Genomic DNA, 24,098 nt, shown 5'->3' on the forward strand with positions numbered 1-24,098 from the left:
AGTCTTTGATGAGGCACCACGGAAAGTTCTAGAAAAGTTGTGTACCATGGCTGCCTCGCCCATGTTGGAGCAACCAGGATTAGTGTCAGTGAATGTTGGCGTACTTTGCGTGCCACTAGCGGTATTAACGGTGCTGGGGGAAAAGCGTACGCAAATTTGCCTGACCAGTTCATCCATATCGCATTGCCCTGCGACTGCGGATGTGGAAACCTGGCGGCAAAGTACTGACATTTTGCATTTTCCTTTGTGGCGAATAGGTCTATCTCTGTTTGACCCCACTGTTGGAAGTACGGTTGTAGCACTGTGGGATGAATCTCCCGCTCGTGCATTTGTTGGCTGTGTCTGCTGAGCAGATCCGCTATTTGGTTGTCCTTGCCTTGGAGGTGTTCCGCCATGAGAAAAATGTTTCTTTGAATGGCCCACTTCCACATGCTTTGGGCTAGATGTGATAGCTGTGGAGAGTGTGTTCCTCCCTGTTTCTGTATGTAATACATTGCTGTCATGCTGTCCGCCCGGATCAACACAGTTTTGTTGCATAAATGTACTTTGAACGCTTTCATTGACAGAAAAATTGCAATCATCTCTAACAAGTTGATGTGCATTTTCTTTTGTTGTGTCGTCCATAGGCCCTGCACTGTGTACTGAAGGACATGGGCTCCCCATCCTGTCAGGGATGCTTCTGTCGTCAACACTATTTGTGGTACAGGCTCTTGGAACAGTCGTCCCTTGCAAAGGTTTTGTGGATTCCACCAATGCAGAGAGTTGTAGGCACGACTGGTCACCAACACGTTTAATTGTCCTTGAGCCTGGTTCCACTGCCGTGCTAAGCACTGTTGTAGCGGACACATGTGTAGTCTTGCGTGAGGGACTATGAAGATGCACGAAGCCATCATGCCTATGAGTTGCATAAACACTCGGGCAGAGAGCGAGTGTTGGGGCTTGAACTTTAGGATCAGCAGTTGCATACTGTTTATTCTTGCAGTGTTTGGGTATGCTTTTGCTGCCAGAGTATTTATTGTTGCTCCCAGGTACTGCTGTACATGTGACGGCTGGAGATGAGATTTTGGGTAGTTCAACGTGAAGCCTAGACTGTGCAGGAGGTGAATGGTTTGGGACATGTGGCTGGCACATTACTGGGCCGACTTTGCTTGTATTAGCCAGTCGTCCAGGTACGGATAGACGTGAATATGTTGTCTTCTTAAATGTGCAGCTACTGTCGCTAGGCATTTTGTGAACACCCTTGGGGCTGTTACAACAAATGGAAGGACTTTGAATTGGTAATGTTGATTTTGTATTGTGAACCGGAGATATTTCCTGTGAGCAGGATGTATTGGTATATGGAAATATGCATCTTTGAGGTCCAAAGTTGCAAAGAAGTCTCCTTGTTGCAGCAGTGGTAAGACTTGTTGTAGAGTGAGCATATGAAAATGCTCTGATAAAATGTATTGATTTAGGGGCCTGAGGTCCAATATTGGTGTGAGAGACCCGTCCTTTTTTGGGGATTAGGAAGTATAGTGAGTATACCCCAGTACCCTGATGTTCTAATGGTACTAGTTCTATGGCCCCATATGGCAGCATGCTGATGACTTCTTGCTGCAATAAGTTTAGGTGTTCTGCAGACATAGGACGGTGTCTTGGTGGTATGTTGGGTGGTGTGGAGGTTAGCTCTAGGCAATAGCCATCCTGGATAATTTGCCTTACCCACTTGTCTGTAGTGATGTTTTGCCAGACTGGTAGGAACTGCTGTAATCGCCCCCGACTGGTGTTGTATGGTCTGGGGGTAGCGCTAAGAAGTCACTGTTTTGTGTTGGTAGAGGATCTGATGGTATTATTCCCTCGTCCTCTGCCTTTGTTGTTATTGCAGCGGTATCCACCTCTATTGTTTTTATTGTAGGTGGTTTGCTTATTTTCTTTGTAGATTGAAGTCTGCTGTGATGAGCTACCTCTTGCAGCAACTCTGTAATTGGAGCGACGAAAGGAGCCTCTATGCTGTTGGGATTGAAAGGCTCCCATAGACTTAGCTGTTTCAGTGTCCTTTTTCATCTTGTCCAGGATTGTATCTACAGCTGGACCAAACAAATAGTCAGGATTTACTGGCTGGTTTAATAAAGTAGACTGGACTTCATTTTTGAAACCTGAGATGCGAAGCCACGCATGTCTCCTGAGCAAAGCAATGGTCTTAATTGATCTGGCCGCTGTATCTGCCACGTCTAGGGCACATTTAATGGAGGCGTTAGTTATTAGCTTTCCCTCTTGTACTAGGTCTTCAGCCTGTTCCTTGTAAGGTTCAGGTAAATACGGGAGAAGTGTCTCTAGGGTGTCATAATGTGCCCTGTCGTACCTAGCTAACAGGGCTTGTGTATTAGATATTCGTCATATATTAGCTGCTTGAGTAGCTACCCTTTTTCCTGAGGCCTCTAAGATCTTTGATTCTTTGTCAGGAGGTGGAGCTTCTCCAGTGGTTTGTGAGTTTGCACGTTTACGTGCATTGGGCACCACTAAGGAATCCAAAGGCAGTTGTCCCTTAATATATGTGGGGTCTACTGGTGCTGGCCTGTATTTCCTCTCTATTCTGGGGTTAATGACCCGTGCCCTAGTTGTTTCTTTAAATATGTCCCCTGCATGTTTAAGTACCCCTTTTAACATAGGTAGTGTTTTGACAGATCTTTCTGATGTTGCAAAAGTGTCAAAGAGGAAATCCTCCTCAATGGGGTCTGCATGCATCTCTACATTGTGATGGAGGGCTGCCCTATCTATTAGTTCATTAAAAGCAGCTGTATCCTCTGTAGGAGAAGGCTTAGCAGGGTATGCAGGTGCATCTGGAATGGGCTGAGAATCACCAGGTTGTACTGGGTCTGCCCATGGTTGAGCTTGACTGTCTTGGTCAGGGTCTACTATCTAATTGTATTCATCATAATCCACCTCTTCATCTGAGTGTGTGGGGGTATAGGAGTACGTATTAGGTATAGTTTGTTTTATAGGTCCAAATAGAATAGGTGAAGTAGCACAGTCCCTTTTCTTTTTGAGTGGGATGACATAAGTCTCTTTTTCAGTGTCTGGTCTGATCTTTTTCTTGTAGAGAGTGACTTTGCCAGAATTAGGGTCAATGTAAAGTGTTGACTGTTCTTCTGATGAGGGGTCTGGATATAAGATCTCCTGCTCAGTAGTTCTTGGTTGTTTTGCCAATGTCTTTGGTTTTGTTTGTTTCGGGTTGATACCGGTTTTCGGGTCGACTGCCTTTGTTTTAGAGGAAATTGGTAGACCAAATTCGATCGGTCCGAGAGCTTTTTGTGTTTCAACAGTCTTTTTAGGTTGGGCCCGTTTCTTTGGAGCCGATGTTTTTATTGTTTTGACATTTTTCGTTGAGTCGATAGTCCCCTTATGACATTGTAGCATCTTCGGAACCGGTGTTTTTGGTCCGATGCTTTGCTGTCTCGGCTCGATGCCTTTCTTCGGGACGACTTTCTTTGGCTCGATATTCTTTTGTTGCACAGCCATTGGTTTGTCGACTCTACTTCGGTTCGACAACCTTTTTTGGATCGAGTCCTTTTTTTGTGTTGTCAACTGTCGGCGCCGATCTTATCGGTTCGACAGCCTTTTGTTTTGGAGTGGATGTAGGTGCGCCAGCCTTCGGCTCGACGACCCTTGTGCTCGACTCCGATGGATCGACATAGTTTTGTCCGAAGACCGTATTGTCGACGATTTTCTTTGGGATTGATTCTGATGGATCGACGTAGTTTGGTCCGAAGACTGTGTAGTCGATCAGTTTCGGTTTCGTTTTTGGTTCTATAACTTTTGGTTTCGATATCAACAACTTCGGGTTACGTTGATCCGATGGCTCTTTTCTAATATTCTTAGCCGAGCTGTATCGCGGGGCTATAGAATGTGTTTCGAGATCTTGGCTAAGGCCTTCCGGCGATGCCTCGACTTGAGCCTGTGGAACCACAGAAGTGTATGTTTGGGGCGTCGTACTCACGGTTGGCCCCGTTTCATCACTGGAGTCGTCTTCGACGGCCCCGATCCCTTGTTCGTCGTCTCCTACCTCGACGATTTCTTCTTCTTCGTCGACATAGTAGTTGCAGTCATGCGCTGAATCTTGATCCGACTGTTGATTTGAGTCTTCGGCCTCAACGAGATCTTGTTCATCGTCGAAGATATTTTCTGGCTCCGGCGCTGGTTTGTGCATGATTTGCCTTGCGGCCCGTCGAACCCAAAGTGTCTTTTTAGATCGAAATTGGGCACAGGCTAGGCAGTCAGTTTCATTATGTTCTGGAGATAAACACTTGTTATATACAGGGTGTTTATCTATATATGGGTATTTAGAATTACAAAGAGGGCATCTTTTGAATGGACTTCGTTCCATTAACAACCAGTCCCCTTGGCGCCGAGAAGGCCTGCGGCCCGATTCGACGTCCTGAGTTGAATAAACTGTAAATAAAGCTGTCGGCACCGATCGAAACAATACCGACGAGTCTGAATGCCTTTTGTCCTTTTAGAAACGTTTTTTCTATTCCGAACTTCGAGTAAAGGAAAGTACATCCGAACCCAATGGCGGAAAAAAACAATCTGAGGATGGAGAAGATGCCCATGCGCACTGTAGTCGAGGGGAGGACCACCTATCTTGTGATACTTCGAAGACTCTTCCAGGACAACAATGTGCAATCATCCGGACCCAACACTAGGCGGCGATCTATGCACAGATATGAATTCAGCAGCCCACATGCCTCAAACATATTGTTTTTTGGTATGATTAGGTTGTAACATAGTGCATTTTACATTGTGCCATTACGGTACCAGTATTGGGTATCACCGTATTATTGAAAAGCATAGGACTCTGAAAGTGGGCCCTTTTTGCTCTAATTGTATTTGATCCAACTTTGGCTGTTCCGTGTTTTTAATCATTGCCTAATGGCGTCTGCTCGTGCTTGTTGTCTCTTTACCATCTCAGGCCTATCAAAGCCTTGGGAATTACTCCTGTTATAAGATTGCGGTTTATTACAAGGACCGTTGACCATATTGTTTTTGGTCCTACCCTTTAATATTCCAGGTAAGAACTTATGTTCTCAATATTTATTATTATATTTTTTATATTCTTGTGAAACTTGTTGCCGATTACGACCTATTTCGGGGATTTTTTCAGATAATCGCATTAGAGTGCCACCAAGCCAAGTGAACTTCTATTTTTTTCATCGTATCATGAGCGATATTAACTCAGTCCCCATTGGGACTGCAATCCGATATAGGTAAGTCTTTTTATACTCTTAGCTGTCCTTATGGATAGACAGTGGACGTGCGTTTTAATTATTTAATATTTTGTTTTTCTTCTTTTCAACATTTGGCCCTTACAGGATCCACTCTCACGTCTTCCATTTCTTAATATTTCTACTTGCGCCTGCCAGCCTCTGTAGTCAAAAATTCAAAAACTACGATTTGGGATGCTGGCTCATTTGGACTGACTAAGGTTGGTTTGGCGAATGTAATAGTTTATGCACATAATAATATTCTAATCGTTATACCGAATCATGCAGGGATATAAGATTGGGTAATTTCCCTAGATAATTATTATTAATCCTTCTTTGTAGATATTACGTTTGGGACGGTTGATACGTTTTTCTCAAGTGAGAAGATCTAGATACACTCAGGCTCCCCACAGAATGGTGCTACTATATATTATTAAGGTGAGACTACACCATATTTACACTATTAGCATTGATATGAGGTACCCAGAGCAGATGGGAGCATAGAGGTACTGAGAATTGATGTTCAGTCATTTTTTCTACTTTGATTAAACATTAGAGGTCATGATGATCAGCGTTTTACTTATCAGTTGTTCTTTCTATTTTCGACTTGCAATTATCTGAATTTTGTTTCTTGCCCCTTTGCCACCATTTTTATTAGTTTTTTATGGTGTCATTTGTGATGATATATATCCTTCAAAATGTAAAAATACAATGACCTTTCGGGATTTTAATTGTTATTATTGTTGGTCTTTAAATGTGATGTTTTGTGGTTTATATATATGTATATATTTTCTCTTGTGTTATTATTGTTTGCTTCGTTTCACAATTGAGTGTTGTTCTCTATGTATTTTTATATTTTTTGTTTTTTTCAAATATTGATTGGAATTTGGGGAATTAATTGTTTGGAGTGGATACCATAGGGCTTTGTGATACATCTCTAAGGCCCGACTGTAAATTTTGGAAATACTATGTAAATATGCTCTCCCATATATTGGATACAATATATGAACATGGCATGTTAAAATCTTTTAGCAGTTATTGGCTTTTTAAGCGATTGCTTTTTTACACTCTTGGAATTCAAATTTTCTCTTTTTCAATTTTTTTACCTCTACCATCATTGTGATTAGGGTATATAAGCTGAGGTTGTTTATGTATTGATAAAATGTGGTTATTGTCTTTTTTGGATGTATATTTATATGTTGATATTAATGTTGTTTTCTTTATATTGTATTTTTTTTTTTAGTTCTCTCTTCATGTGTGAATATGTCTTGTGTGACATTGATTATGGTCTCTGTACTTTTAAAGCCCTGATGAAGTTCTCCGATGGAGAACGAAACGCGTTGGCTGGAATTTAAAGCTCTGGTTTGATAATGAACATAAAATAAAGGAACTTAAGTAAAACTACCTTGCCTTGTGAATCTTTGGAGTTCATTATTCCGTGCACGCCCACCCAGGTGCAACTTGAAGGATCTGGAGCACAGTGGCGCCAATAGATGCCAGGGCTGGTTGCGTCGGATCATTGGATATCAGAATTGGCATGAGGTGTAGAATTGTATAGTCAACCGTCTTTTCATTCTGTAAATATATTAACATATCACTGCCATCAATCTAGTGGCATTATACGGTTTGGTCCTTTAAAATGGAAGAGTCTCCACTCAGGTTGTTTTTACACCATGCAATCAGTCCTTAATTTAAGAAAGATTAAGCCATTAGGTGATCTGTAGCATATGCTCATATTTGTAGAGTATTGGTACCTGGATGGATTTGTGTATTATTCAGTCACTTGTAACCAGTGATCCGGAATTGATATGATAAATAAAACTCATAACCTAGCATCTTTCACTACTATGTATTGGTGATTGTCTCGCGTCACAATTCACTCTTATTGGAATTATCCCAAGCCTTCATGGCTTGAAAATCCCTCCTCCTAGTTGGGCATTTTACAGGACTTTGCTCTAGTATCAACAATGTTGTTAGTATATTCACAAACTGCTAATAGATTTGACCTCAGATAATAAAGGTACTGGTTTTATTGGCGTAGTTTGGGGTGGCCTTCAGGCAGCAATCTGCAGTGTAATTTAAAATTCAAAATGAACAAGCCACTAGCTATTCACATAGTGTTTTTATCCAAAGTGCTCTCCAACACAGCCCAGCTCATGTCTCCAAAACAGCTGTTTAACTTTCCCCATAACCTAGAGCTTTGAGAAAAAAAGAGTTACAGAAAGCAAGCATTGTGTTCTTTTGATGGAAACTTTTAACCACAGATTCCTCACCCTAGAAATTAAATGAGGGGGGAGACCAAAGGTCTATTATTTCCTACCAGGGTGACGATCCATCATTTATGATAGACCAGTGTTACAGTGTTACATATTAAATTTGCTCTGGTTTTTTTGTTTGGGAGGGGGATATTTAGTGGAGCAAAAGGAAAAGGAAAGACAAAGACATATGGAATGATTTGTAGGACCCATCTGTCACAAAGGGCAAACAAAGGGGTTCAGCGACTGGGAAGCAGTAAAGGAGGGCTGATGTCCCTGCTAGCCCGGGCGCTGCCTGCCAGACCTGTGTCCTTGGCCTCAAAACGAATGGGATGACTGCAATCCTCGTTGGGGAGACTGTCTCTGCCTATATGCAAGTCCTCTGAAATAGCCTTTGAACTTCTTATATTTGGGAGAAACTGCTTGGCAGGGATCATCAGACCCAACAAATGCACTCTAACATAACTGTCCTTAAATCACTGCAATGTAGAGCCTGACTTTTCACTGGAAAGGCGGGACTCAACGAGTATATCCATGAGGGAGGCGTATACATGCCAGAAAGTGTTGTTGAAAACATCCATGTGTGTTGACAAAGCAGGACACTAGTTCATACTGCCCTCCTGAGGCAATTTGTAATATCCAGACCTGCACAGGTAACATTTACCCATGTCCTGTCCATCAAGAATTGTCTGGGCCAAAGTGGGACTAAGGTCTTCCACGACTGCTGGCAAGATCAGGGCTTCCACCAAGTGGCCATCAAGGAATCCATGATGGCCTCATCAAAAGGGTTCAATGGCTCCGAAGTAGCTTGCCCAGGCTGTAAAATCTCTGTCAGGACATTAGTTTTGGTCTCAACTGAAGGCAGCTGTAAATCTAGTGCCTCAACTGTACTCTTGACCGCCACTGCAAATGAGGCACTTTCTTCTGTTGGTGAGCAAAATGGTGAGTCAAGCACCAACTCAGTCGAGGTGTTGAGGTGTAAAGCCCACTGGCTTCTTGCAAATCCATGTAAAATAAAATCCTCTGTGCAGTGAGAGAGGAGAAAGCCATCTTCATCACCATCAGCCATATCCTGAAGTATCCCTTGTTCTATAATATGGTCAGAGTCAAAAAGACAATAGAGTAGACAATCTTACTTGTCTACTGACAAGTAAGATGTGACAGTCACCAGGTGAGAACCAGGGGTGCACAATACCTGGTTGTTCTTTTGTGATTTCGTAGCGTAACACTGGTCAAATTCAAGCCAAAGTTAGTTTGATATCTGACACGGGTATCAGTACTGAATCCTCCTCCAGCGCCAGCAGTATTGGTACCAGCGTCAAAGTAGAAGGAACCTAATAAGGTCTTGAAGCTAGCGTTGGAAGTCATACTGGTGTCGGTTAAGGGACCAGTAACAGGTCCCAATCGTTCAGATGGTACTGTGGAAGGATCAGCCTGTGGCAACCCGACCATGGGGCCCACCGGCATGCCAGAATGAAATGAAATGAAATGAAATGAAATTTAGGTCTTATATAGCGCATGGCTGCCCGTGAGCGTCCCAGCGCTGAAATTGCAGAACTTCTGAGGGTGAAGACGGGGAAAGGGAAGAAGTTATTGCGGGAAGAGGTGAGTTTTTAGGAGCTTGCGAAATTTCAGAAGATTGGACTCAGAACGAAGGTGAAATGGCAAAGCATTCCAGGAGGTGGCCACAGTGACCGAAAAACGGCGTCCTCCAGTTCGGGCTTTTCTAATTTTGTGGACCGTGGCCAGATGACCTTGAGCTGAGCGTAGGGGCCTATTGGGTCTATATGGAAAGATCATGTCTTTTAGCATTGGAGGCCCTTGATTTTGCAAAGCTTTATGGGCCGTGCAAAGGGCCTTAAATTTGACCCTTTCGCGGATCGGCAGCCAATGTAGTGCCTTAAGGGCGGGTTTGGCTGAGACCCTGCGAGAGGTCCCAGTAAGAATCCTAGCTGCGGCATTCTGTGTTCTTTGAAGAATGTTGATCGTGGATTCCGGGGCAGCAAGAAAGAGAGCATTGCAGTAATCTAGTCTTGATAAGACTAGACCTTGAACGAGCAATTTCTGGGAGGGTCCTGGAAGTAAAGGGAGGATCTTTCTGGTGGAACGCAGTAGCCCCACGCAAGTGCCAGCTGTTTTTTTCGCTTGCGTTTTGAGGGATAGGTCCTGTTCAAGCCAGAAACCTAGACTTTTTAATTCAGTCTTGGGTTGAGGGAGGGGGCCTAAGCATGCTGGCCACATGGCAGATGGAAGCTGGAAGCACGCCAAAAATTTGCAGCATTGCCTCCTTGAAGGCTTCAATCTTCTGTGGTGTCGCCAGGGCCCTGGAAAACTCAGAGCCCACTGGGATCAGTTGAGAAGCTACTTCCGTAACCAGAGACCTCGGAGATATGAGACTGACACTGTGACAACCTAGCACCTTCTATTTAGGATTAGAGTGGCGGGATAAGGTTGAGTCCAGCGTAATTATTTTTATGTTTGCACTTGAACTTTAATTTCAACTTACCAGGGGACTTTGAGAGCAAAGTTGACCGCTCATGTATACGACTTCGGCACTGAGTGTTCAGCAACATACAGCTTCAGCTCCTGGTCTCACACCTTCGGGTGCATAAGAGCACATTCATCACATAATTCAGCAGAAGCCTCAGCCCAAACAGCAAAGACACACCTCAAGGGAGTCCATGACAGACATCGGTTTTCTGTACACGTGGCATGGTTTGAAACTTGTTGTTTTGTGTGGGTACATTGTTCCCTAGCACACTGGAACTTGTTTGAGGAGTCATCGGAAAAATGACAATATTGGAAGAGGAGCTCCCGATCCATGACAGAAGGCATGGAAAAAAAGGATCTGGCATCAGCAATCAAAGGTAGTGCTTATACGCTTGTCACTTTCGGGCGAGCGGCACGGAACAAACGCAGCACACTTCCTAGCGGCTCACGGGTGCACTGCTAAAGTGCTGATCCCTTCTAGTTGGACCTCACAATATTATCCGATACACAACCCCAACTGTGCTTACTGAGTTGGCCTTTTAATGTTAAAAAAAGAACATTAATCAGTCTTTTCTAGCATATTGCCTAGGCATGGCAGATGCAGAAAAGGTGTTACACTCGATAGGAGAAATGATCCACTACCCACATAATTCCTCTTCTGTGCAACACTGAACATCTTTCCAGTATAGAAAATCTAAAATGATTAGCATTACCAACGTTTATTTTCTTTCTATTTTGACCAAAATGTTCCAATATCATGTTATTTATTGCATTAGGAAATGTTTTTGGTTGCAATGGGTGGAAGTTCTTGTGGAAGGCACAGCCTATAAAAGGGGAAGGAACATAGAGCGACGATTCAGTGGTTAACTAAATCCCTGTAAATACTTTTAATTTTAGCTTCTTCTGTGCAAGTAGGGAGAGGGGGGCTCCTTTTATGAAACACCAAAAATAAATCCAGACAAAAAGGTTCACATGAAGGTAAAGATAGCAAAGTATACTCAGTCAAGAGTAGTTAGACCGCAAATTGAATTTAAAATAAGCATTCTGGGTCTAGCCAAGAGGACAAGGAATACAATCTGTTGCACAAAGGAGACCGCATTAAAGAGCAGCCTTAATTTCTTACATCTTTAATACCAATTGATACAGTTTCTTTCACACGAATGTGAAATTACACATGCCAAAAACTGATCAGTGGGTACAAATTTGCTGATTCTGATTTATAGAATAATTGGTGTCAGCAGTTATAATGAGAAAATATAAATTCTATGGTCAAGTTGTGTTCCCTAGCGCGTACCCCACCGTCTCCATGTACCAGCTTAAAGTGCATGTAACTTCCCTCCTGTGCCAGCTATGAAGACACAAATACATTTGCGTCCAACGTCAACATGTCCTCTTTCAGACCCACCCTGAATGGGTTAAATAGTCCGTTTCTAAGTATGCTATGCCAACGTCTTTTTGTAGTGTACCTTACACGTTTTTCAGCTCTGGCAAAGTAGGCCCTGAATTTCTGCCATCGAGCCATTTTTCTGGCTTCTGACTCTGAAAGCCTCAGCCCAGGCTGCCTCTGTACCCGTGAACTCTGACTTACTTCCAGCGCGGCCCACCGCGCTCAGCTCAGCCTGCTGCCTGCCAAGACTGACTATAACCTTCGAGTTATCTGTTCCGCTCCTCGAAAATACATTCCTGCCTACTAGTTTCAGTAAACATCCCCCTCATCTGCAGAGCAAAGGGCCAACCTGTCTCCGTGTAAGTAATTCATAGCCTCTGTTACCATGCTCCCATGGAAGGCCCCATGCCCCACGCTTCTCATGCAGACACCCAGGCGCTTATACACGCACTCACAGTCAGTATAGAATAGCTTCTGCCCCAGAGACCTTTTCCGTCCAGATAATATGGTTCCCAAACATCAGATATCAGATATGATAGAAGTACAAGTTGATCTGACATGCCAGACTTCTGTCTCTTTCCGTCAGTGTAAATGTCAAGCCCCCTGCACCCTCCAGTTTCTGCTAATCACACGTCATGTAGCTGCGTGCGCATCCAAGCTTCCGATTTCTGCTGACATTGCAACATTTCTGTTTAGTGCCACCCTCTTGTGACACCTACCTGTGACGTTTCTAGCACACACCTCCAGTTCACGCCTAGTCCACGCCTTCTGATTACGTACTAGTAACACGTGGATACTGTTATCTTGTCTTCTCTCAGCTGTTACGCCTACTGCATTGCTTTCCATGCTGTAAATTAAGTATATAAGCTATGTACTGTCAATAAAATGTAGCGCGCTCTATCCCTTCTTCCACCCCTGTGGTGGGAAGAACATGATATACTGGTCCTGACCATTCCCTTTTGAGGAATAAAACCCCTAAGAACTCTAACACCACGGACTCTGTTTTTTTCTTTCCGATTTGAGTTATTATTGATTAAGTACTTACCTGCATAGAAATTAAGACGGTAAATTATATATTTACATCATTTTGGCGCCCGAATAGGGACCCCTCCCCCACCTCACGCGCCGGTTGGTGCGTTGCAAGCTCTGTCCCCTGCAATCAGTTAGACGGAAACTACGCGTACCGGCAGGATTTCCTGCATCTCCTTCTGGCCCACGGAGGTGACGAAGACTGCGATCAGTACCCAGACGAGGCGGTGAGGAGTGCGGAGGATCCCGACCAGAGCCTAGCCGAAAGAAGCAAGGTCCGAGGTGTCAAGAGGCCCACCAGTTTTCCAAAGTTTTCCGAAGTTTTCCGAAGTGTCGAGCCGAGTCCGGTCGAGTTTTCCGAGGCCTTCTGTTTCCGTGCTTCCCGGTGAGTACCATTGCTGGGACGTATCAAGACGGGTTTGGGTACACAAGTCCGGTCTGCACTGTTTTTAGGCAGTGTATCTGTACTGTTTAGCAGTATATCTAGTATTCTGAAGTTCTGCACTGTTTACCAGTGTATCTGTACTGTTTAGCAGTACATTCAGTATAGGGGGTATCCTATATGTCTGAAATGTTTTTGTGATAAATGTCGTGGTACGAGTGGGACTGTTTTTGTGCATTATTGTGTTCTTGTATAAACAGCTATATTCAGTATTAAGTAGTAAGGATTGAGCACTCAGTGTTAAGTTAGCAAGATGCCGTTTTTCGACAAATTAAAGCAGATAGGAACTAGGAAAGGGATACTAGAGGAAGCAATTCCTATCCCCCCTAGGGACACTCCAGGAAACTTCATGTACCACAAGCATGGCTTAGATGCCATATTGTATCTAGATTTATGGGCCGACTATACTAAACATCTAGATGAAAGACACAGATGGCCTGTTACCGGAACATGGGATGCCGAGTGCATCATGAAGGTAGAAGAAGCATTATGGAAAAAGAAAGCCAGACAATCTCAGAATGACGCCATAGAGTTTTGGCGTAAGGAATCCCATAAGCGTGCTGAAAAAGCACTACGTAGAGAAGACAGACTTAAAGAATCAGACAAGGCCCAAGAAAACGAGTTAGTTACCGAGGGGATCCGAGTAAAAACAGAGCAAGTAGACCGCGCACGAAATAACCTCGTAAACGGTATGTATCTCGCGGCCGAAGGTTCGCCTGAGGCCATTTCAGAAATACCGAAAAATCTGCCGCCACCATTAGTTCCAACTAAAGTAATGCATAAGACCACTAAAGACATATTCCTGAATTCCTACCTAGAGGATGTAGTACCCGCTTACACCAATCTGCCTGTCCGCGCCCTGCCTAACGACAGGGACGGGGGTGGTAACCCGCCCCAAGATCATATTCCGCCAGTACCACAACGGAATACTGCTGTTCCACCACCTCCACCACTTCCCGTACCTAAAGTTGATCTACCGAAACCACTTCTACCTGATCCTACTAAAAGAAAAATTCAAGTTCAGGTACAGACTCCACAGAGAGATAATGCCCAAGCTTCCGCCTCAGGGGGTGCGACTGGGGGTCTTCACACCCCGCCATTAACACGCAGGTTACAGCTCGGGGACTTGCGAAGTCCTTTTACGTTCAAGTCTCCCAGCCTTGATATATTCAAGGAAAACCTTTCAGTTTGCAGATACGATCCAGTACCCGGTAAAGACGATATAATGATGATGGCATCACTACGGTTAAGATCTGCTACTGATTTCCTGCTATGCTATGCAGGAATGAAGGAGCGCCTAGATAGAATATATGAGTTTGTTCAGACAGGGAAAGACCCTGACAGTATTCAGGAGGCCATGGAGCGACAGAAAGTTGACGTTCAAGCACAGATACTACGTTTTTTCATAAATTGCCTAATAAGAGAACGAGACAGGCCCGGGACAAATCAGAGCGAGTTAGATGCACTAAACAAGTGGGGTCAAAATATATCTGAAGGAAAACATGATAAGGGGACTTGCATAGCCAGTATGTACAAGAAAATTAGAAAGGCAGTGATAGAAATACACCAAAAAGAGAAAGAAAAGGCTTCCTCCGAGGAGGAAGAAGAACTTGAAGAACCAGAAAAGACTACAGATACTATAGCGTATGTAGGTAAGGGAACTTACCTTAGGAAAGGTATCCGTCCGGAAAGCAAGAGAGTTTTTCTCTCTGCCTTAACCAACCCGAATTCTTCTGAACATCAGTTCCAGGAGACTGATAAAAGACTCCGAGACCGAGTGGGGTACCACATACTCAATTCAATGGATGAACAAGAACTAGCACGGTCAGCCATATTATGGGCTGAAAATCCGGATATGTATAATGATGATACAGTAGCACAGACATTTCTGAACCTCCCCCCAGACGAGCAGAAACTAGCAGGTATATACATGATTCAGCACCTCCTCACGAAATACAGAAACCAACATTCTGATCCAGGTCCCTTACACGAAACATTAGAAGCACTACTCATGGATAGATGGAGAGGTTTAAGTACCAAGTTAATACAAATAATTCTAGAACAGCGACATAGATATAACACTTTTATAAGCTCTGAATATGTTCCCGCTCCGCCCCCAGAAAGGAAAACATATCACATGCAATGCCTGAGTGGCATTGAAAGTCAGAACCCCTTACGAGAAGTACACCCAGTTATGGGTGAGGATAATCTCTTGAAACGTGTATATGTACACACACCACTGACCAAGTTAGAACTGTTAGAAATGAAGAAACTAGTCCCGAGCCATGATAAAGACCCTGCAGGTTTCCACAGAGAGCTTAAAGACATGTTACTGATGGGGGATTACACATATGATGATATCATGAAAATGTTAAAGGTACTGCTGCCCACGGGCATCTACGAGAAACTAAAGGAAAAAGAATGGGAGGTGGGAGAGAAAAAGATTGTATGGGCAGAAATAGAAGACGAAGAGAATAAACGTGTCCCAGGGGTAGGCCTCGGGGACAAAACTAAAGCATTACCAGGTTTAATAGTACAGGTTCTGCCAAGATTACTGGCAACTAGAAAAGAAGACTGGGATGCAATCTCAGCATGTAAACAGAAACGCGACGAAGATACTAGTGACTTTTATTCAAGATTCGAGAAATGTTTTATTATTAATAGTGGTCTTAAACCAAGTAGCGAGTCGTACCCGCATCTTTTTGTATCAAAGTTAGTTGAAAATTCCCTGTTAGCAGTCAAGAATCGTGTATACAAGGTTGAGAGTACATGGCAAGCAAATACACCATCCCAGATGTTACAAATGTTACAATACCATCAGAACAGAATTAGAGAAGAACAAGATCAGGAACAGAAACGTATGAAAGACACGAAAATGAAAATGTTAGTAGCCCAGTCGGTACATACCGACGGAAACAGAAAGGGTACGAACCAGACAAATCATTCTGCAGCTCCCGTTAAAGGGACATGCAACTATTGTAAGCAGCCAGGTCACTACGTACATGAATGTCCAGTTCTGAAACATAACATAGCAACAGGTAAAACTAAAGAGAGACCGCATCCACCAAGACAAGATCAAGTCCAGCAACAGACTTCACAGAATGTACAGCCCATGCAGAACACACAGCCTACGCATGCTTCATCTCATACAGCACAGACAGTAGCGGTACCACAGCCCACCGCTTCGACTCAACAAGTTTCCCAACAGATGTACCAGTATGCCCAATCTGCTTATCCAGAGTATCAACGATACACATGAAACAGCCTAGAGAGGGAATTTGGCTTGCCTCTTATTGAAATTCCTGTAGATCAAGAAGGTCCTTATGTACACAGTCAAGTATTGGGAAAAGATAGAAAGTTTTTAATTGACACAGGGGCAAGCCGCACAACGATCAGTCATAATGAAGTCCCAGGGGCACCCCTCTCAGGCTCACAGATGTTTCCCTTGGTTTTTCAGGACAGCCCATTGTAAATGAAGTATCTGAACCAGTCCCCCTGGCTGTGGGTCCATTATCGCGAGTTACAGACTTGCTACTTACGAAATCATGCCCAGAAAATCTGTTAGGAATTAAAACATTGAAGGCTTTAGGAGCCATAATCTGCTGTTCCCCGGAGGGGGTTCGACTCTTTCTGCGGGATTTCAAGGGTCATTATGTCTTACGAGAATTCGATGTCAGATTGAAAAAGGTACCAGATCACTTGTGGGCAACAGGCCCAACTGATGTAGGTTGTATGCATATCACACCATACCGTGTTACACTCAAGACAGGAGTTGTTCTACCACGAATCAGACAATACAAGTTACCACCCGATGCTGTAGTGGCTTTACTGGAAATCATTGAAGAGCTCATTGCCCAAGGAGTGGTCGTAGAGACCGACTCCAATATCTGTAATTCACCCATCATTCCAATTCTTAAACGTACTGATCCCAATGCACCGCCAGTATATCGGCTGGTGATTGATCTAAGAGAGCTGAATAAATGTATTGTACCACAGTACCCTGTGGTCCCCGATATCTCTTCCTTATTGACTGCTATTGATTCAGAAGCAACGTTCTTTACTGTAATTGATCTCAAGAACGCCTTCTTTAGTGTACCTATTGATCCAGAGAGCCAATATCTCTTCGGATTCAGTTTAAATGGACGAAGTTTCAAATTTTCCCGCGCACCTCAAGGATTCACAGAAAGCCCCAGCATCTATAGTCAAGCACTGAAAAGACAACTAAATTGTATTCAAATGCCAGTTAACACTGCTTTACTGCAATACGTCGATGATCTGCTGATCACCGCACGAAGTGAGCCCGAATGTGAACAAGCATCACTGACAGTCTTACATTTTCTGGCCGACAAGGGACACAAGGTGTCTCCTTCGAAGCTGCAATTCTGTGTTCAGCAAGTTGTGTACTTGGGTCACTTGCTGTCCAAAGTGGGGAGACAGCTCACTCCCGATCGCATTCAGTTAATTTTAAATATGCCACGACCCCAGACACAAAAGGAAGTGCGGGCCTTCATAGGCCTCACCTCGTACTGCAGACAATGGATTCCTCAATATGCATTTCTAGCTAAACCACTCATCCAGTTAACGACACAGGAGGCAGCGACTTCGACTGTCCTCCCTTGGACTCAGGAACATACACAAGCCTTTGAGGAAATAAAGAAAGCATTATGTCAAGCACCAGTTTTAGCGACACCATGCTACAGCAAACCGTTTACACTTTTTGTTACAGAATGTGATGGTACAGCATTGTCTGTCCTCACTCAAGATCAAGCAGGTTCACATAAGCCTTGCGCTTATTTCTCAAGTACATTGGATTCAGTAGCCCAGGCACTCCCTGCGTGCTTAAAGTCTGTAGCAGCAACAGCATTAGCAATAAGACAGAGCGATTCAATTGTTCTAGGACATCAGTTAACAGTACAAGTTCCACATTCTGTAGAGGTTCTGTTAAACAGAACCCAGACTCAACACTTGACTATAGCACGACTGACAGGTTACGAATTGACGCTATTCCAGCCACACATAGAAATCAGACGCTGCAGCATTCTGAACCCCGCAACACTGTTACCTACAATTATGACAGATCCAGCCCCGCATGATTGTATAGAAATCATTAATGCAGTAACAAAGCCCCGACGAGACTTAACAGATGTTCCATTGACAAATCCAGACCTGACACTTTATGTGGATGGTTCATGTATGCGAACAAGTACAGGAGAATTAGTGGCCGCATATGCCGTGACCACTGAAACCGAAGTAAAAGAAACACATCGTATTGACACACTGTCTGCTCAAGCAGCAGAGCTTATTGCTCTGACCCGAGCCTGTATTCTAGCCAAGAACAGAAATGTCAATATATATACTGATTCCCGTTATGCGTTCGGAGTTGTACACGACTTCGGCATGTTATGGCAAGAACGAGGTTTTCTGACCTCTCATGGTGCCAAGATCCAACATGGTCCCCTCATTCAAGCACTGTTAGAAGCAATACATCTGCCTTCAGGCATATCCGTCATGAAGTGTAAAGCACATACTAAAGTTACAGATTCTGTTTCCCAGGGTAACGACCTGGCAGACCAGACAGCAAAACATACAGCACTGACTCACACTCAGACAACGGATGTGACAAAGACAATAGGACCGACAAATTGCATGACAGTCAGGGATCCCACACTAGACGTAATCGATATTCAGGCACATGCTACTCCAGATGAAATAAAGAAATGGACTGAACTAGGAGGGATCCAGACAGATCAAGGTTGGATGACGAAGGGAAAATCTACATGGTTTCTCCCTGACTCTATGGTTCAAGTCATGGTTAATACAGCACATAGTCCAGCACACCTAGGAGAAAAAGCGATGTTAGACAGTTTACAAAATCTTTGGAGCAATAAACACTTACGAGCAGCAGCAAAACAGAAAGTGCGTACTTGCATGATCTGTTGTCAGTTCAATCCAGGTAAAAGCGTCCCTGTAGAGCAAGGTGGATTTCATCCTCCCGATCACCCTTTTGAAGTCCTCCAGATGGATTATATCCAGATGGACCGTTGTCGAGGATTCAAATATGTCCTCGTAATAGTTTGTGCTCTGTCCCGTTGGACCGAAGCATACCCAGTCCCAGATTACACTGCTCCGACCACTGCCAGGCAGTTGGTTCGTGAATTCTTCCCACGATACGGCTTGCCTCGTGTCGTGTACTCAGATAACGGTCAGCCATTCTCATCCGAATTAATGAAGCAGGTTTCCCTATTGCTAGGATACCAGTGGAGATTCCATTGTGTCCGACATCCCGAAGCCGCAGGCCTTGTAGAAAGGCATAACCAGACATTAAAGACCCGTCTTGCAAAAATATGTAAAGAGAAAGGGGTCGACTGGATAGTCGCCCTGCCAGTGGCACTGTTCTATATGAGGATGGTTGCCCACTCGAGATCAGGACTATCCCCGTACGAAGTGGTCTTTGGTAGACCACCGAATATGTGGGGGACGCCCATTCCGAGGAAAATTACTGATGTTGATTGTAATATGTTGACAGATTACCTTGCCTCCTTGATGTCTGCACTCCAATCATGTCGTTCACAGGTTGCTGCAGCCTTCCCTGACAACACTGATGTAAAGCCACATGATGTCCGTCCAGGTGATCTGATCCTCATAAGGAACTTCGACCGGAAAAGTCAGTTGGAGCCCCGCTGGAAATCGCCGAAGACCGTTCTACTTACTACGAGGACAGCGGTGAAGGTTGAGGGCCGGAAGGGGTGGGTCCACATGAGCCATGTTAAACTGTGTAATAAACTGAAATCCGACCCAGGCTCATCCACCCCTTCCAAAGACTGTATCGAGCCCAGTGACTTTAAAACTTCCGAACGAGAGAAAACTCCCCAAGAGGAGTACAGACTTAAGCTCCGATCTAGCAAGTCAGACAGTTTAATTGTTTAAGTCCTCCCCTAGGTGAATCGGTTAAATAGTTTCTGACATGTATCCCCTAGATCGAGATAGAGAGAGAGAGAGAGAGAATTCAAGAAACGTACATACTGCAAATCACTGCGTAGTCACTGTATAGTGACATTGTTAATAATGTTTTTTCTAAGTCTTCTGATAATAGTTGCAAGTATACTTCTCCCTATCTACTACCCTATTTTCAAGCGTGAACAATCTGCTTACAATGTATCTGCTGAACATTCTTTTAGTGAGTTACCTCCACATGAACTCTCCTACAGACTTGCGCTGCGCAACAACACATTCATTAGTATGCTACACCATTCCCATCAGACTAACAATGCTACAGACTGCTGGATATGTGGCCGACTCCCTCCCTACCAGAATTACAAGGGAGCTCTGCCCCTCTTTCCGTACCCGTTCACTCACAATGGCTCCTGTGGTGCATGGTTTAAAATAATTAATTCCTTAGATCCTGATATTGCTGTTTTCGATGGGGGCTGGGTTTGGGGAAACTTGAACTTGGTCCTGCTCGACGTCTGCTCCCCGGATAAGGAGGGACTCCCCATTAGAATAGGAACTGATCTAGAAAATGAAGTATATGGACTAGGAAATTACACAATTAACCTTATGATTCTTACTGTTGAGTCCGAAGCTGCACCAGTTCTGCCCGCTATGTCAGTATTACCCGTCACTGGTGAATTATGTGTCCGGAAGAAAGGTTCAATACACTTAGGTCATAGTAAATGTACTACTGTGGTCGAATTCAGTGATCATGGTAAATCGTCCTTTAAAGCTATCAGTCATTCCTATTTTGTTTGTGGTCATACCGCATACATACGCTTACCTCCAGATTGGGATGGTACCTGTTACATAGCATTCCTTCTGCCACCTGTTTTTCTAGCTCCTCCTGATTATCACAGAAATACAAACATAGTAAAGAATAGACTCAGAAGAGATATCTCACTTGTCGACTATACTGAAACGGCCTGGGAGCAATACACCGATTTTAATAAAGGATTCTTCTTCTTTTTAGGCCCTGTCCAAAATAGTAAACTAATACGCAGATTAACTAGAACACTTGAAGCAGTAGTGAATGAAACTGCCTCCGCCTTAGGTAACTTAACCGAAGAGCAGTCCGCCATGCGGGTTGTTGTTCTTCAGAATCGTCTTGTTATTGACGTCATCTTGGCAGATAGAGGCGGAGCCTGTAAGGTCATCGGGTCAAGTTGCTGTGTTTTCATCCCACAAAACGCACCATCTGTATATCAAGCTATTACACGTCTCCACAAAATTGCAAATCAGATACATCAGAATCCAGGCACCTGGACTTGGTCCGGTTGGTTCTGGACAACGTTAACCGCTTGGGGATGGAAGATCCTATCCTTCCTAGGCATTGGCCTAGTCCTAGTATTCAGTTGCTGCCTGTGCTTACAGTGTGGGCCAGCGATTTGTGGACTGTGTGCCACTTCATGTATTGAACATTCCAGTTTCCTTTCAAGACGTAAAAGAAAGAAAGAAGAGCAAATGATGTTACAAGAACAAACTGATCGATTCATGAGGATCGATATATCATGAAGGGTCCGTAGGGAACAAGGAGGGAATGAGGAAATATAAATTCTATGGTCAAGTTGTGTTCCCTAGCGCGTACCCCACCGTCTCCATGTACCAGCTTAAAGTGCATGTAACTTCCCTCCTGTGCCAGCTATGAAGACGCAAATACATTTGCGTCCAACGTCAACATGTCCTCTTTCAGACCCACCCTGAATGGGTTAAATAGTCCGTTTCCAAGTATGCTATGCCAACGTCTTTTTGTAGTGTACCTTACACGTTTTTCAGCTCTGGCAAAGTAGGCCCTGAATTTCTGCCATCGAGCCATTTTTCTAGCTTCTGACTCTGAAAGCCTCAGCCCAGGCTGCCTCTGTACCCGTGAACTCTGACTTACTTCCAGCGCGGCCCACCGCGCTCAGCTCAGCCTGCCAAGACTGACTATAACCTTCGAGTTATCTGTTCCGCTCCTCGAAAATACATTCCTGCCTACTAGTTTCAGTAAACATCCCCCTCATCTGCAGAGCAAAGGGCCAACCTGTCTCCGTGTAAGTAATTCATAGCCTCTGTTACCATGCTCCCATGGAAGGCCCCATGCCCCACGCTTCTCATGCAGACACCGAGGCGCTTATACACGCACTCACAGTCAGTATAGAATAGCTTCTGCCCCAGAGACCTTTTCCGTCCAGATAATATGGTTCCCAAACATCAGATATCAGATATGATAGAAGTACAAGTTGATCTGACATGCCAGACTTCTGTCTCTTTCCGTCAGTGTAAATGTCAAGCCCCCTGCACCCTCCAGTTTCTGCTAATCACACGTCATGTAGCTGCGTGCGCATCCAAGCTTCCGATTTCTACTGACATTGCAACATTTCTGTTTAGTGCCACCCTCTTGTGACACCTACCTGTGACGTTTCTAGCACACACCTCCAGTTCACGCCTAGTCCACGCCTTCTGATTACGTACTAGTAACACGTGGATACTGTTATCTTGTCTTCTCTCAGCTGTTACGCCTACTGCATTGCTTTCCATGCTGTAAATTAAGTATATAAGCTATGTACTGTCAATAAAATGTAGCGCGCTCTATCCCTTCTTCCACCCCTGTGGTGGGAAGAACATGATATACTGGTCCTGACCATTCCCTTTTGAGGAATAAAACCCCTAAGAACTCTAACACCACGGACTCTGTTTTTTTCTTTCCGATTTGAGTTATTATTGATTAAGTACTTACCTGCATAGAAATTAAGACGGTAAATTATATATTTACATCAATAATTATAGGGTTAAGGGAGGGAAATGTGTTTGTTACAAGGGAGTAAACATGGCAAATGTCAACACAAACTTATACGTTTCTGTGTATTCATAAGTATTTTGCAGGTCCTTTGCTTTTTGTAGAGATGGATGAAAATGAATGGTTGAAAAAGGGTAAGTTAAGTGCATTCCTAGGGTAGAAAAGAAAGGATACATCGCCAGAGCGCTATAGCATTGTAAGGGAAAGGCATTCTCTATGGGCAAAAAGCTTACCAGGTGCAGAAAATTCACTCATGCTTCACAACTAAGAGTACATCTGAAAATCTGTTTTTATGGTAAATCTAAAGCTTTAAAGCATCACAAAAAGATGCATAGTTCAACACAGGTTATAGGTGTAGGCCTATGCTTTGTGGCTGTACAGTGGTTTTGTGTTTTGACAAGTTCCGGGCCTTAAAAAAGGAAGTTTTTTTACTGACATAATGCTGCAGTATCTTGGAAATGCTTCAAAGAGAAAACCTTTGGACATCATTGTGGTTTTTTTTTCTGGATGACATCTTGTTGATTTTTTGGTTCCAATAGGAATTTTTGTTTGGGCACAGGGCAATAGATGAAATGGGAAAATAAGGACATGATATCCACTTAAAAAGTTCTATCCGAAATCTGGACTAGTGTGTGTCTCAACTGCCTGGGAACATGTATCTTCTTTAAAAAATTCGACAACACTCGCAGACTTGTAGCAGATGTGCCATGATAAGTAGACACCTAAAATGTAAAACACCACCATGCCCAGAGGCCACCAGTAAGCAAGACGTGCAGTGTATTTTACTGTGGTGTTAACAAGAACCCATCCTATAAGCACATGCAATTTCAACCTTTAAATCAGCATCTCTCGGAGCAAATTTCACTTTTTGGGAAATTACCCAGTTGGAGTGAAACTGCGAAATGATATCACTTCTTACCTGCTCATTTTTTAGAGCCTGAATTTGTTGATACTCAGATTTGAGTGATGCATTCTCTCTCTGAAGGGCCTACAACGAAATAAAGAATGTTAACTAAATTGGTGCATTACATCATTCCTACTACAAGAAAGTGGGCTGGACTACAAACGCACTGCATCTTCAGCAACACCACCAACCCAGCAACAACACCTACCCCTGGAACGACTCCTAGTGGCCCTCAGACCTGGAACTCCACCCGCCGACCACTCCAGAAACCTCTAAATCAACACTGATGATAAATTCACCATGAATTCACAGATGAGCAAAGTCTCCGCTGCCTGCTTCCTCACTCTACGCATGCTACGGAAGATCTTTATGAGGCTACCCCTGAACACGAGATGCGCCATGACACAGGCCCTCATCACCAGTCGACTAGACTAGGAAAGTGCTCTTTACACAGGAATCACAGTACACCTCCTACCGAGACTTCAAACAATCTGGAACACTGCAGCCAGACTTATCCTCAACCTAATGAACCCACATAAGCAACTTCACTGGCTCCCCTGTATAGAAGCCTGAACGTCATTA

The 24,098-nt window shown here is 43.9% G+C and overlaps 1 protein-coding gene across 16 annotated transcripts in view; it reads right to left on the reverse strand.

Moving 5' to 3' along the window:
• The window catches only part of KTN1 (kinectin 1), a 467,921-nt gene that overhangs the window by 235,534 nt on the left and 208,289 nt on the right, over positions 1-24,098 (reverse strand). For all 16 annotated transcript variants that reach the window (XM_086937462.1, XM_086937458.1, XM_086937457.1 and 13 more), the window contains exon 15: positions 23,532-23,600. In XM_086937462.1, the coding sequence (XP_086793588.1) occupies positions 23,532-23,600 (69 nt within the window). The remainder of the gene's footprint in view (positions 1-23,531; positions 23,601-24,098) is intronic.

The sequence above is a fragment of the Lissotriton vulgaris genome, chromosome 9 (assembly GCF_964263255.1).
Source record: "Lissotriton vulgaris chromosome 9, aLisVul1.2, whole genome shotgun sequence".
Lineage (NCBI taxonomy): Eukaryota > Metazoa > Chordata > Amphibia > Caudata > Salamandridae > Lissotriton > Lissotriton vulgaris.